Here is a 13,099-nt window from a genome sequence, read left to right as displayed (position 1 = left end):
GTGACAGAGAAGACGGACTCCCACGCGGACAACCTGCGGGTGGGGCTGGAGCTGTGGGACAAGCAGCTGGGGCTGGGCGCCGAAGTGGACAGCTGGGCCGGAGCCAAGCTGGCCCTGTTTGCAGACAGCCACCCCTTCCACAGCGAAGAACAAGTTCTAGCCATGAGGGTGAGTCACAGGCTTTATCGCGAGCCGTCGTTACAGGCAAGGACTGCAACGTGTCGTGTGCTACCGTGACCTTTGTACACGTGCCGTCCCAGGATGAGATCAACGCGTACGAGGAGAACATCGAGCGCTTCCACAGGAAGTCCCTGGAGATCCAGGAGCTGCTTCTGAGCCAGGAGGCCCCGCTGGAGCTGCAGGTGAGGACGGGCGCAGCCACGCCCCACCTGGGAGACACGGCTCAATAATTACACGTGACCTTCACCGCTAAGCTCCGCCTTTCCTCTGAACCCCCTCCCCACCAGGTGATGGAGACCCAGCTGAGGAAGAGGGTGGAGCAGGTGAAGGAGCTGTTCTCGGACAGCACTGACGTCTTCCAGGAGTTGGTTGCGGTGAAGAGACACCTGGCAGACAGGATGGCAGAGTGCCAGGCTGCCCTCCGCACCATCCAGACCTCAGTCGGCACCATCCCTGCATCCGACCCCCAGGCGCCGGCCCAGATACAGGTACCTCACCCCCTGTGGTCGCCCAGCCATCCATATGAGAACAGCATTTTGTTCTATGCCATATCAAATTTAAGTGTTTATTTTTTATTTTTAGCTTGCTTATGACTTAAGCAAGTAAATGTGTCTGCCAGCTCAGTAAGAACATTTAACTTTAAAAGATTTCTTAAAATAATGCGTCGTTTCCGTAAAATAAAAACAACAGGTAAGTCATGTAGTCTATAAACAAGTCAAACTAGATTATAAATTAAACAACAAGATGATCAAACAGAGTTAGATGTACAGTTTTAGCAGTACGGTATGTGTGTGTGTGTGTGTGTGTGCAGGACGTGTGTGAGCGATTGCAGGTCCAGGAGGAGCTGGCTGCGTCCGTGCTGAAGGAGGTCAGCCTGGTGTCCAGCGTGGCCAGCCCCCAGGTGCTGCAGGCCCTGTCTGCAGACTGCAGCCGCCTCAGAGAGGCCGTGGACTACACCAAGGACATGATTCACCTGAAGAGGGAGGAGGGAGAGAAGGGCCTTCTCAAGCTCATCAACGGTAAAATAACCCGACAGATCTTTCTAGAAATACAGAAAACGGAAAAAGCTAAGCTAGCGTTTAAATGCTGAGCCTTTCCATCGTTTTCTCTTCCGGTTCTCCCTCAGACGAGAGCCAGTCCTTTGAAGAGTGGTTCCAGGACCTGCAGCTGTCAGTCAACGAGTGCTTTGAGAACCCAGAGCACAGACAGGATATGGAGGCATCCTTGCAGAGGCTCAAAGTGAGTGAACATCGCCATGCCAGGCCTTTTTTCAATAATCTGACTGTGGACCAGAGACACAAAGTGTCCGATGACTCATATTCCATCCTGGTTCCACCTTCCAGGGGTTCCTGTCTTCCAAGGCTGGGGAGAAACGTCTGGGCGCGCTGCGGCAGCACGTGGAGCGTGGCCGTGCGCAGGTCCCCTCCCAGCAGCTGGCCCAGCTGACCTCCTGGCTGCAGGAGCAGGCAGAGGAGCTAGCGGCGCTCCGAGCCCACTGCCAGGGCAGATGGGACCAGCTGGACTCCACCCTCAGCACCCTCAACAGGTTAGCACTCTAATGCCGGAACCTCTTCCTGTGAAAGTGTCTATCTGGCCATGTCATGGAACATGTTTCTTGTCGTTTGGCGTTCTACAGCCTTCAGGAGGAACACGTCCGATTCCGCGAGTGGCTTCAGGCTCGAGAGCATCAGGCAGCCGACGGAGGACACCTCGACGACCTTCTCAAAGACGTTCACGATCAAAGGTGAGCTCAGGGCTTCTCGACCGGTGAAGATACTCGAGGTGGTTGTCAGAGTGGCAACAGTGTGTCTTCTGTGTGTTCCAGAGCCAGACTGGAGGTCCTCGGCGACCTGCTGGCGTCCGTGCGGAGGCAGGGTCTGAGAGCCGACAACCTCCTGAAGGACAGCGACAACCTGTTGCAGCGCCACCGGAACCTGGAGGCCAGGCTGCAGCACCAGGCCGAGGCTCTGGAGGCCCTGGAGGGGGAGTGTCAAGGGTTTCACACCCAGGCAAAGAGTACCGAAGCCTGGGTGAAAAGCTTGCAGCAACGCCTCCTTTTCCAGGGCAGCAAGACCCATGCTGCAGAGAGGACACGCATAACACAGGTCAGTCTGTTAGGAGCTGGAGTAACAACGTATAAAGAGTGTATACGACTGTAGTTAGATGTATCTTAATTATTACAGTGTTCAGACTGAAGCCATGAGTACAGTTTGCTGACGTATATTTCTGTGTCCTCAGGCTGTCTTGAGTTCCAGACCAGAGGTAGATTCTAAGCTGCAAGACCTGAAGAGACGAGCACAGAGTCTGTGTGAACATCAGGACCTGGAGGAGAGCAGGAGACGAGAGGTCCAGCAGGCCGTCAGGGAGGTGGAGGAGGAGTGGAGGAGGGTGTTACAGGAAGCTGAGGAGGCTCTCCACAGGGCTGAGAGACAGAATGTTCTGGAAGGCCTGTTCGGAGCCTTTGAAACCCAGAAGGGCAGCTGTAGGGCCTGGGTCAGACAAAAACAGCAGAACCTCCACTCACAGACCAAGACTGAAGACAGCCTGCACATGGCACAGGTCAGTCTACTACTGGAGGATTATTCACGTTGGTTAGAGTTATCTTCTTCAATTATTTTTCTGTCTTCAGGCTGTCCTGAGTTCCAGACCAGAGGGAGATTCTAAGCTGCAAGACCTGAAGAGTCGAGCCCAGAGTCTGTGTGAACATCATGACCTGGAGGAGAGCAGGAGACGAGAGGTCCAGCAGGCCATCAGGGAGGTGGAGGAGGAGTGGAGGAGGATCCTGCAGGAAGCGGAGGAGAGGCTGGGTCAGGCTGAGGCTAAGAGTGCTCTGGATAACGCCTCAAGAGCATTTGAGAGCCAAAGAGAAAACAGTCAATCTTGGGTCAGAAACCAGAGACAGCAACTGCAGAGTCTGGGCAGCCACATGCAGATCAATGAAAGACTGCACGTCACAAAGGTCAATCCACAGCTGCTGTCTGTTTTAGGAACTGAAAATAAATTATATTACAGGACACCAAAAATCAGAGCTTGAATTACACCCCATGGCTTCTCTGTCAACAATATGTGATGGTTCTGCTTTAGGTTTAGTCTGACATACCTCCCAGTCTCAGCTCAGTGTGTCTCTGTCCTCAGGCTGTCCTGAGTTCCAGACCAGAGGGAGACTCTAAGCTGCAAGACCTGAAGAGACGAGCCCAGAGTCTGTGTGAACATCAGGACCTGGAGGAGAGCAGGAGACGAGAGGTCCAGCAGGCCGTCAGGGAGGTGGAGGAGGAGTGGAGGAGGGTCCTGCAGGAGGCGGAGAAGGCTCTCCACAGGGCTGATGTCCTGGAGAAGGACCACAAAGCGTTCGAAACCCAGAAGACCGATGCTCACAGCTGGGTCAGAGCCCGGAAACAGCACCTTGAGTCTCTGACTGGTCAAGCCAAGACTGAGGGGAAGATGAACTCAGCACAGGTCAGTCTTTTCAAGGTGATGGCAACTGGCGCACAGCAGAGGCTTTGTACTTGGATTGTTCTTTTGGTTTATGTGCTTGAAACCTCAGATTTGACACGTTACGTGTTACTGTCCTCAGGCTGTCCTGAGTTCCAGACCAGAGGGAGACTCTAAGCTGCAAGACCTGAAGAGACGAGCCCAGAGTCTGTGTGAACATCAGGACCTGGAGGAGAGCAGGAGACGAGAGGTCCAGCAGGCCGTCAGGGAGGTGGAGGAGGAGTGGAGGAGGGTCCTGCAGGAGGCAGAGAAAGCCCAGAGTCAGGCTGAGGTCCTGGAAGCCCTGGAGAAGGAGGTGAAAGGCTTCAAAGCCTACGAAGAAAGCACCCGGGTCGGGGTGAGAAACCTACAGCATCGCCTGGTCTCTCTGGGCAGCCTCAAGAACACTGAGGACAAACTGAAGACTGCCCAGGTTTGTCTAGGATTAGGTTTACGTATGATATGAATGTGAGCAATAGGTCAGATATATATGTATATATTTTTACCTCCTGGATGCAAAAATCCTTTCCCTTTCCACAGGCTGTCTTGAGTTCCAGACCAGAGGGAGACTTTAAGCTGCAAGACCTGAAGAGACGAGCCCAGAGTCTGTGTGAACATCAGGACCTGGAGGAGAGCAGGAGACGAGAGGTCCAGCAGGCCGTCAGGGAGGTGGAGGAGTGGTGGAGGAGGGTCTTACAGGAAGCTGAGGAGGCTCTCCACAGGGCTGAGAGACAGAACGTTCTGGAAGGCCTGTTCGGAGCCTTTGAAACCCAGAAGAAGAGCACCCAATCCTGGATCAAAGAAAAGCAGAAACATCTAAAGTCTCTTGGCAATCAAAAGAAAACTAAAGAAAGACTTCACACAGCACAGGTCGATCTACGGTTATCTAAATAACACTAACTTACCAATCCAGTAGTTCTACATATGTTACCAGTGGGTCACAGTTGGTATTTTACTTCCTGTTGTTCCTGTTCAGGCTGTCCTGAGTTCCAGACCAGAGGGAGACTCTAAGCTGCAAGACCTGAAGAGACGAGCCCAGAGTCTGTGTGAACATCAGGACCTGGAGGAGAGCAGGAGACGAGAGGTCCAGCAGGCCGTCAGGGAGGTGGAGGAGGAGTGGAGGAGGGTCCTGCAGGAGGCGGAGAAGGCCCAGAGTCAGGCTGAGGTCCTGAGCTTTCTGTTCAATGAGCTACAGGCCTTCCAGGCCCTGGATGAAAGCATCAGGACCTGGCTCAAAGAACCCCATCTCTGCACACCATCCCTGGGCACTGGGACCCAGGGCAGCCAGGCTCAGCTGGAGGACAGGCTGAACAAAGCACAGGTCAGACACACTCCTCAGGAAACGTGTTTTATTTATTCAGATTCACAATAACAATTTTATATTCAAAGGCAGAGAAACGCGGCCACCAGTGTTTATACAGTGAGATTGGGTAAAAACGTGCATGTTAGGTTATTTTTAACACAAAACAATGTTGTAGGCCATCCTGAGTTCCAGACCAGAGGGAGACTCTAAGCTGCAAGACCTGAGGAGACGAGCCCAGAGTCTGTGTGAACATCAGGACCTGGAGGAGAGCAGGAGACGAGAGGTCCAGCAGGCCGTCAGGGAGGTGGAGGAGGAGTGGAGGAGGGTCCTGCAGGTGGCTGAAGAGGGTCACAGGTATGGGGGACACATCCAGGAGCTTCCACCGGTCGAACTTTGGTCTGGGTCTAAACACCCTCTTATAAGGGGTCAGATGGGGGTCAGATGGCTGAGCGGTTAGGGAGTCGGGCTATTAATCAGAAGGTTGTTGGTTCGATTCCCGGCCGTGGCAAATTACGTTGTGTCCTTGGGCAAGGCACTTCACCCTACTTGCCTCGGGGAGAATGTCCCTGTACTTACTGTAAGTCACTCTGGATAAGAGCGTCAGCTAAATGACTATATGTTATAAGTACGTCCCTTTGTTCCTCCAGACAGTTGCAGGGTGTTGTGGAGAGTCTGATCTCCTCTCAGCACCAGCGGGAGAAGACCCAGTCGCATCTGGCAGACCTCCGGCAGCAGACGGCCCAGCTCTCTCGTCTCTTCCCCTGGCCAGGCCTGGGCGACCGCAGGCAGGCCGTGGAGCAGGTCCAGAGCCTGCTGTATCAGACCAGCACCCTGGCCCCGGGCCTCTCAGCCCTTCGCACCCGGGCCATGGACATGTTCCAGCTCACCCAGGACCCCTACTGGACAGAGCTGTCCTGGGCTGAGATGGAGGAATGCATCCCTGCTCTGCTCAAAGACCTGACAGTGAGTTTCAGATCTCAGCGTGCATCACAAGTACACTGGTGTAGCTGTGTTGTTCTGTGTAGCAGTATGGTCTTTGCGAACGTTGTTTTGTCTCACTGTGTATTATTTTAGGTACTGTCTGTGGTTGCAATGACAAATCTCAAGTCTAAAATAGCTTAACAATACCTTGGCCTGCACCACTTTGTCCAAACACATTTCCATAGAGGGAAAGTTCTAGATTTCATGATCTAGATTTCATTTCGTGTTCATGTTACACCACGAGTATGGATCTCTCACAAGATAGACCTACTGCATACAAACAGTCCTGGTGTCAAACACATTGAAACATGCTGTGTGGAGTTATGTACTGTACTGTGTGTGCTGTGCGTGTGTCCAGGATGTGTGCGCTGACCTGGAGGAGGGGATCCAGGCTGAGAGGCTGTGCACCCAGCTGGTGGAGCAGCACGGGGCAGCGCAGGACTGGCTGAGGGACCAGGTCAAGGGTCTGGGCCCCCTGCCCGCTGACAGGCCGGGTCTTCAGTGTGCCGTCAACACCCTCAAGGTGGGTCACCCCATATCTAATTACAGGATTTCAAAAACACGGCTACTGAATGTTGTATGTGAAGTTCTGTGGGGATATTTTAGATCCAGGTGCTTGTAATAGGCGTTAGTTAAAAGAGGTAGGAAGGACTTAGTAAGTTAGTAAGTCTTTTTAACACATGTGCAATAAAGTACCATTAATGAACGAAATACACTCAGGCAGTTGAAGGGTTTAAGACTTAGGTTTTATTAGACTAAGTGGTGCATGTCTGTGTGTCTGTGTGCCTGTGTGCCTGTGTGTCTGTGTGTGTGTGTGTGTGTGTGTGTGTGTGTGCGTGTGTCCGTGTGTGCGTGTCCGTGTGTGCTGTCCTCCCCCAGGCCCTGCTCCAGACAGTGGACAGGGAGGAGAGGGATATGAGGGAACTGGACCAGGTCAGAGACACCCTGCTGAGTCACTGCACCCCCGGGGGTCGGGACGCCCTGACCTTGGAGGTGAGCCACCTCCACGAGCTACGCACCTCCTCGGAGAGGGAGGCGAGGGAGCGTCTGGCTGTCCTGGAGGCCCGGCTGGGGGAGCTGGAGGGCCAGCAGGCCAAGAGGGCCCTGGGCCTGAGGGAGAGGGCCGCTGCTCTCCTCTGGGAGCTGCGATCCCTGGATCAGGCGCTCAGCTACAGCGAGCCTAGCCCCAACGTAGCTCAGCTGCAGCAGCACTGGCACAGCCTTAAGGTGGGACGCTACAACATGACCTGATCGGATTGTTCAACCAATCACCACATTTTCCACTTTTAAGTTATGAAAAAAAATACTATCAATATTGGTGATTGTTAAAAGTGTTTAAATGACGAACTCTTGTATATTTGGCTCCTCAGAACTGTGAGAGGTTACTGGAAGGGTTGGGGGTGAAGGTTCACGACCTATGCCAGACTGTCCGGTCTGCGTCAACTGAAGAGGAAGTTCCTGTGGATGTTCTCTCCTCAGTAAACTCTCTGAGCGAGCAGCATGACGGGTGCGCTGCTGAATGTGGCTCAGTACCAAACATCCCACACATACTCAGTTAGGAAACCGCACATTGCTGACCTGAGCAAGCGCCCCTCTCAGTTTAAACCCTCAGCTGGCAGTTTCCCATTTCAATTAAAGTTGGATTTATTATTGCACGCTGACATCATACCACAATGGAAACACCTGGTCGTTGTGATAAGACCCTCCTTCAATACGTAGATGAAACTGTATATATATAACGTGATATAAGTAATGCTATTTGGTCTGCTTGGTGATTTCAGTTTGAGGTCCAGGCTGGGTGAGAGGAAGGAAGCGTGTGGGCAGAATACAGCCCAGTGCCTGGCAGACAGTCTCCTGACCCTGCAGCGGTGGACCCACACTCCTCCAGCGCTCTCAGCCTCCTCGGTCCAAGTAGCTCATGTAATCAAAACACTGGTCGGCATAACATATGTATGCTCATGCTTGAAATATTGAGGCCAGGGCGGTTGAAGAGGGCATCGGGTACATCTACGTAACGAGTGATGTACGGCATTAGTTCCCAACCCTGGTCCTCAGGGCACCCTGTCCTGCATGTTTTAGATGTTTCCCTGCTCCCACACACCTGATTCAAATGAATGGGTCTTTATCCAGCTCTGCAGAAGCCTGCTTATGACCATTTATTTGAATTCATGTTATGAATGTCCTTTCTTTTTGTTAGGGTTGAAGCACATTAGGTTGCAGGAAGGCCAAGGGTACAAGATGTTCCCAAATGCTATTATATTCTCTCTGTCGGTTCCTGGGAACGTAGCAACCTTTAACTTTGGTTTCTGTTCTCCTCAGGCTGCGTTAGAGGAGGGTGCTCAGCTGCAGCAAAGCCTGCAGGGGGCGCTAGCTCACCGGCTGTTCCTGGTTGACTGCCTCAAACCAGATCAAGCTGAGAAGCTGGAGAGAGACAGTTTACAATCTCTTGATGATGCGAAGAAGCACAGTGCTTCTCTCACCCAGTGTCTGAAGGTAATATTACTGATGTTGATTATAGCTACAATTAATTGAATCTTATCGTTTAAATTTAATTTACATTTAAATGTAATCTTTGTTTTTACTCAGAATCTCAATAAGAGAAGTCAACAAAAAGTCTCAGAGTCTGAGTTGGCTGCTGTCTGTGATGTTAAGTCAGAGGACAAAAAGGTTCCAGAAGGTTCCTCACCTCAGATGCCTGTAAGCCCAGCCAAGAGCCAGCAGGTTCAAGTCCAAGACAGTCAGCGAGCTAAAGCCCCACTGAGCCGTCCTGTCATTGAGAAGTCTGTACCAGTCAAACAGGAACACTCCTCTAGAAAAGACCCCACTCGGTCTGAGGTAAGGTGTCCAGATTCTGTTGTGACGTCGGTGGCTGCAACACAGGTGACAAAGGCTGTTCCTGTGGAGCCTAAACCGATCATGAAGGTGGCGATGGTCATACTTGATACAGACACTCAGCAGATACAAGATCCACCCTCCAAGACCCCTTCATCTGAGACTTTTGTTCATCCTGTTGCCAAGGAGACTGTTGTTCATCCTGTTGCCAATGTCGGTGCTGTTGTCCAGCGAGGAGACCCCACTTCACTGACTGATCAGAAAGGGCAAGGCTCTCCTTCGACACACACTCAGGGTATTGACGAACAACGCTACCCAGACGACTCATCCATGAAACAAACAGACAAGCTGCAATCTCTTCCTGAGAAGAAACTGGCCGCTGTCATTCTGGACACATCTTCAGTGTTTGTGCAGATGCCTGTGCAGTGGCCCATAACCAGCCCTGAAACTGCACGTATCATATCCTCCGGAGGAGCCGTAGGTTTTGATACCACACTCACTCAGTCCATTGGTGAAATGAAAGTTACTCAGCCTCCCACTGAATATCTGGAGTCAAAGTCCCTCAGCACAGCCAATCAGACTCCCGAGCTGACAGAGTCAACTGTCAGAGAGTCGAGAGAAAAACCCAAGAAGCATCCAGAACCTGGCCTTCCCGACTCGGCGGACAAATCCCTCACCTCAGACGCACATTCCCAAGCCTCTGTGACCCAACCTACGAAGGTCAAGGCAGATTACATCGAGGGGCTGTTGAAAGACGGCAAACCCGAGTCTCCGATGCGGTACCTGGTGTTGGAGATGCCTGTGGAGGTGGCTCGTACCCAGAAAGAACCTCCTGTCGATGTTGGTAGAAGTCAACATGAAGAAATAGCTGTTACAAGTCAACCTAGTCAAACAAAGACCCCTGAGGTAGCGCAGGTAGTCAGACCAGACAGAGAATGGACTGAGATCGACTTTTCTCAGTCAGAGGTGTGCAAATCCACACAGCATCCAGAACCCTCGAAAAGAAAAACTAAATTATCTAAAACTACAGCAGAACCTTCTGAAACCACACCTGAACCCTCTGAAACCACACCTGAACCCTCTAAAACCACACCTGAACCCTCTGAAACCACACCTGAACCCTCTGAAACCACACCTGAACCCTCTAAAACCACACCTGAACCCTCTAAAACCACACCTGAACCCTCTGAAACCACACCTGAACCCTCTGAAACCACACCTGAACCCTCTAAAACCACACCTGAACCCTCTGAAACCACACCTGAACCCTCTGAAACCACACCTGAACCCTCTGAAACCACACCTGAACCCTCTAAAACCACACCTGAACCCTCTGAAACCACACCTGAACCCTCTGAAACCACACCTGAACCCTCTAAAACCACACCTGAACCCTCTAAAACCACACCTGAACCCTCTAAAAGAAAGACAAAACTCTCTAAACCTACAACCACCCTGGAACCCTCTAAAACTACACCAGAACATTCTAAAACTACAGTTGAATATTCTGAAAGAACACCGGAAACCTCTAGAACCTCATCAGAATCTTTCCTAACAACACCTGAACCCTCTAAAAGAAAGGCAAAACTCTCTAAACCTACAGCAGATCCTTTTAAGTCCACACCAGATCCCTCAATAACCACGCCAGAACCCTCCAAAGCCACACCTGCACAACCCTCTAAATCCACACCAGAATCCTCTAGAACCACGCCAGAATCCTCTGTAACTACACCTGAACCCTCCAAAAGAAAGAAAAAACTTTCTAAACCTACAACAGATCCTTTAAAGTCCACGCCAGAATCATCCGTAACCACACAAGAACCCTCTAAAGCCACACCTGCACAACCCTCTAAATCCACACCAGAACCCTTTAGAATCACACCAGAACCTACTATAACCACGCCAAAGTCAAAACTCTCTAAACCCACACCTGAACCATCTAAAACTACATCAGAACCCACTGAAACAATACCAGAATCCTATAAAATCACGACTGAACCCTCTAAAACTAAGCCAGAACCACCAAATAGAAAGTCAAAGCAGTCCAAAACAACAGGCGGTAAATCTGTCGAGGAAAAGGACAAAGGGACTCTGGAAGAGGACGTCAAAGAAAGAAAAACCGAACTGGACCAACGTGAGGTGCCAGAGAGCTCGATGACACCTCCTGCGAAAGTGGAACAGGTCTCTCGACACCACGAGGAAGCTACTTTGCAAACGAACAGACGACAAACGACAGCAGCCCAGAGCGGGAGAGGAGCGGCGAGTGGAGAAACACGGCCGAGTGGAGACGATGGGGACCGGTCAGAAAGACGGCGTGAAAGACCGTCGGACAGCACAGAGCCGTCCGAAGCCGTAGGTCAACAAGGGGGGACAGGTGCTCAGAGAGAGGACGGACAGGGCCACGGTCAAGGCCGGTCAGAAGAGAGGGCAGGCCCATTGGAGACACAGCGGACAGGTGTGGAGGAGCAGGAGAAGAGGGGTTTCACCGCAAACAGACAGCCAGGGGAGGACACCCCCCCCGCTGCCATGGCAACAGCCACTGACGAGGTGAACGTGGAGAATGTGGACTTGCCTCGGGTAAGAACAGCCCACCTTGTAGTACATTGGCATTTTCAAACAATTTGTGAACCGAATTGAAATGCTGTTGAGTTGTAAATGAAAGGAATGAACCCTTCCCCCCCCCCCCCCCCTACTCTATCGTTGTGTTAGTTGTATGTTAGGTCTGTCATATGGGGTGCAGATGAAAAATGCATGTAAAATGAACTGGGTCAAGAGGCTAGGTTCGTATTCTTGTCTGAAAGAGATTCTCCTGTTCCCGGGGGCTGATGGCAAGTCCCACAGAGACTAAGAGAGGGAGCAAGGGGAGAACAACAAACAAGCACAGGAACAAAACAGGCCCTCAGAGGGAAGAGAGGGGGAACACTGACTGGGATGCTGCCCCAAGGAAGGAAAACTGGAGCCTGTATTTCTTAGATTCCCAACACCCATAGGCGGTCCTGGTGGTTGTAGCACACAGCGTTGACTCACAGTGTAGTGAAGAGTCAGAATACGTTTGGCTTGGTTAAGGTTGAGTCATTCATTTTGCTAAGAGGCCCCGGGCGGGAATGTGATCTGCCTCGCATATGATGTCATTCTCTCAGATGTCACAGGGGGAATTATTTACAGTTACATGGTGTAGATTACTCCTGGAAAACCTGTTGTGGGGACTACTGACCGAACCACTCCTCATCATGCTGGTGCTAGTCTTGGTTTTTTAACTTTTGTAGAACGCCTTTAAAGATTATTTAGCGACACTGTTTTTGTTTGGTGAACAGCAGCAACAGGACCGCAGTTCAGAGAAGCCTGCTGCCCCTGGTGAGGTAGTCTGTGATGTTGAGATCAAAAAGAAGCCAGCACCGGCTGTTTCACAAGGACCCAGCATGGAGGACATCTACACAGAGATCCAGACACTCACCCAGACTGGACCCAACACGATGCTGATTGAGGTAGAGTACTGTCCATAGATAAAGTTCATCCCAAGTTAGTCACTTTCACTGAGTTTTGTGTCATATCCTAGCAACTGCTATGCTTTAAGTTTGTTGCAATTAAAAGTTAATTTTTAAGTTAAATACATTCTGAAATAGTGTTGACATGTACAGTTGTTGTAAAGATACCTGTAGGCATCAGTTTACAATCAGACCACTAATCCATACCGTGTAATCCCAGGGTAAACGCCGTGAATCCGTAGCAGGGGTTCTGGACACATCTATCAGAGACCTGGAGGCCCAACTGGGCAGGTTGCTGGTCAGGGTTCTGGGTTGCAGAAGCCGGTCAGCTGGCCTCGACCCTGCTGCCCTGTCCAGGCAGGTAGAGGAGGCTGAGGTGAGGCCCAGACAACACACACAGAACACCGAGCGCTCCACACTGGGAGCCCAACATGCAACTCCCTACAGCAGCTTGAAGCCAAGTAGTTAATTAATAGATTATATACATTATTATTTACAAAAAAAAAGCTAGAAATTGCTTAGTTTACATAAATACTTACCACTAATGTCATGAGAATTCCGAACTCTCGGGGTCCACGGTGTGTGTCTGTGTGTTTCCAGGAGTGTAAACAAGCCGCACAGGTCCAGGTGGAGCTCCTGTCCCAGTCGAGCAGATCCGAGGCCGAGGACCCTGAGGCGTTGGAGCTGGTGGAGGGCCAGTGGAGCGCTGCAGTCTGGGATGCCTCCACTACCCTCCAGAGTAAAGAGGCTCAGCTGCAGCTGGTGAGCGAGTGTGTCAGGCAGACCCAGGCAGCCAAGGACACGCTGAGGAGGCTTGCAGGAGAGCTTGAGGCGCTCAAAACGTGAG

The 13,099-nt window shown here is 51.4% G+C and overlaps 1 protein-coding gene across 1 annotated transcript in view; it reads left to right on the top strand.

Moving 5' to 3' along the window:
* Positions 1-13,099, top strand: part of syne2b (spectrin repeat containing, nuclear envelope 2b) — a 90,531-nt gene that overhangs the window by 25,240 nt on the left and 52,192 nt on the right. Inside the window, exons 36-61 of the mRNA XM_062468860.1 lie at positions 1-168; positions 261-362; positions 468-668; positions 992-1,199; positions 1,307-1,419; positions 1,524-1,726; positions 1,817-1,924; positions 2,006-2,285; positions 2,419-2,739; positions 2,810-3,139; positions 3,316-3,636; positions 3,755-4,084; positions 4,192-4,521; positions 4,628-4,972; positions 5,130-5,308; positions 5,602-5,917; positions 6,294-6,458; positions 6,815-7,162; positions 7,306-7,442; positions 7,717-7,855; positions 8,255-8,428; positions 8,522-10,098; positions 10,129-11,344; positions 12,082-12,252; positions 12,473-12,628; positions 12,853-13,094. Of these exons, the coding sequence (XP_062324844.1) occupies positions 1-168; positions 261-362; positions 468-668; positions 992-1,199; positions 1,307-1,419; positions 1,524-1,726; positions 1,817-1,924; positions 2,006-2,285; positions 2,419-2,739; positions 2,810-3,139; positions 3,316-3,636; positions 3,755-4,084; positions 4,192-4,521; positions 4,628-4,972; positions 5,130-5,308; positions 5,602-5,917; positions 6,294-6,458; positions 6,815-7,162; positions 7,306-7,442; positions 7,717-7,855; positions 8,255-8,428; positions 8,522-10,098; positions 10,129-11,344; positions 12,082-12,252; positions 12,473-12,628; positions 12,853-13,094 (8,180 nt within the window). The remainder of the gene's footprint in view (positions 169-260; positions 363-467; positions 669-991; positions 1,200-1,306; positions 1,420-1,523; positions 1,727-1,816; positions 1,925-2,005; positions 2,286-2,418; positions 2,740-2,809; positions 3,140-3,315; positions 3,637-3,754; positions 4,085-4,191; positions 4,522-4,627; positions 4,973-5,129; positions 5,309-5,601; positions 5,918-6,293; positions 6,459-6,814; positions 7,163-7,305; positions 7,443-7,716; positions 7,856-8,254; positions 8,429-8,521; positions 10,099-10,128; positions 11,345-12,081; positions 12,253-12,472; positions 12,629-12,852; positions 13,095-13,099) is intronic.

Source organism: Osmerus eperlanus, chromosome 9 (genome assembly GCF_963692335.1).
Source record: "Osmerus eperlanus chromosome 9, fOsmEpe2.1, whole genome shotgun sequence".
In the NCBI taxonomy this organism is placed as follows: domain Eukaryota; kingdom Metazoa; phylum Chordata; class Actinopteri; order Osmeriformes; family Osmeridae; genus Osmerus; species Osmerus eperlanus.
Note: the sequence above shows the minus strand (reverse complement) of the source record. Positions and strands in the feature narration are given on the sequence as shown.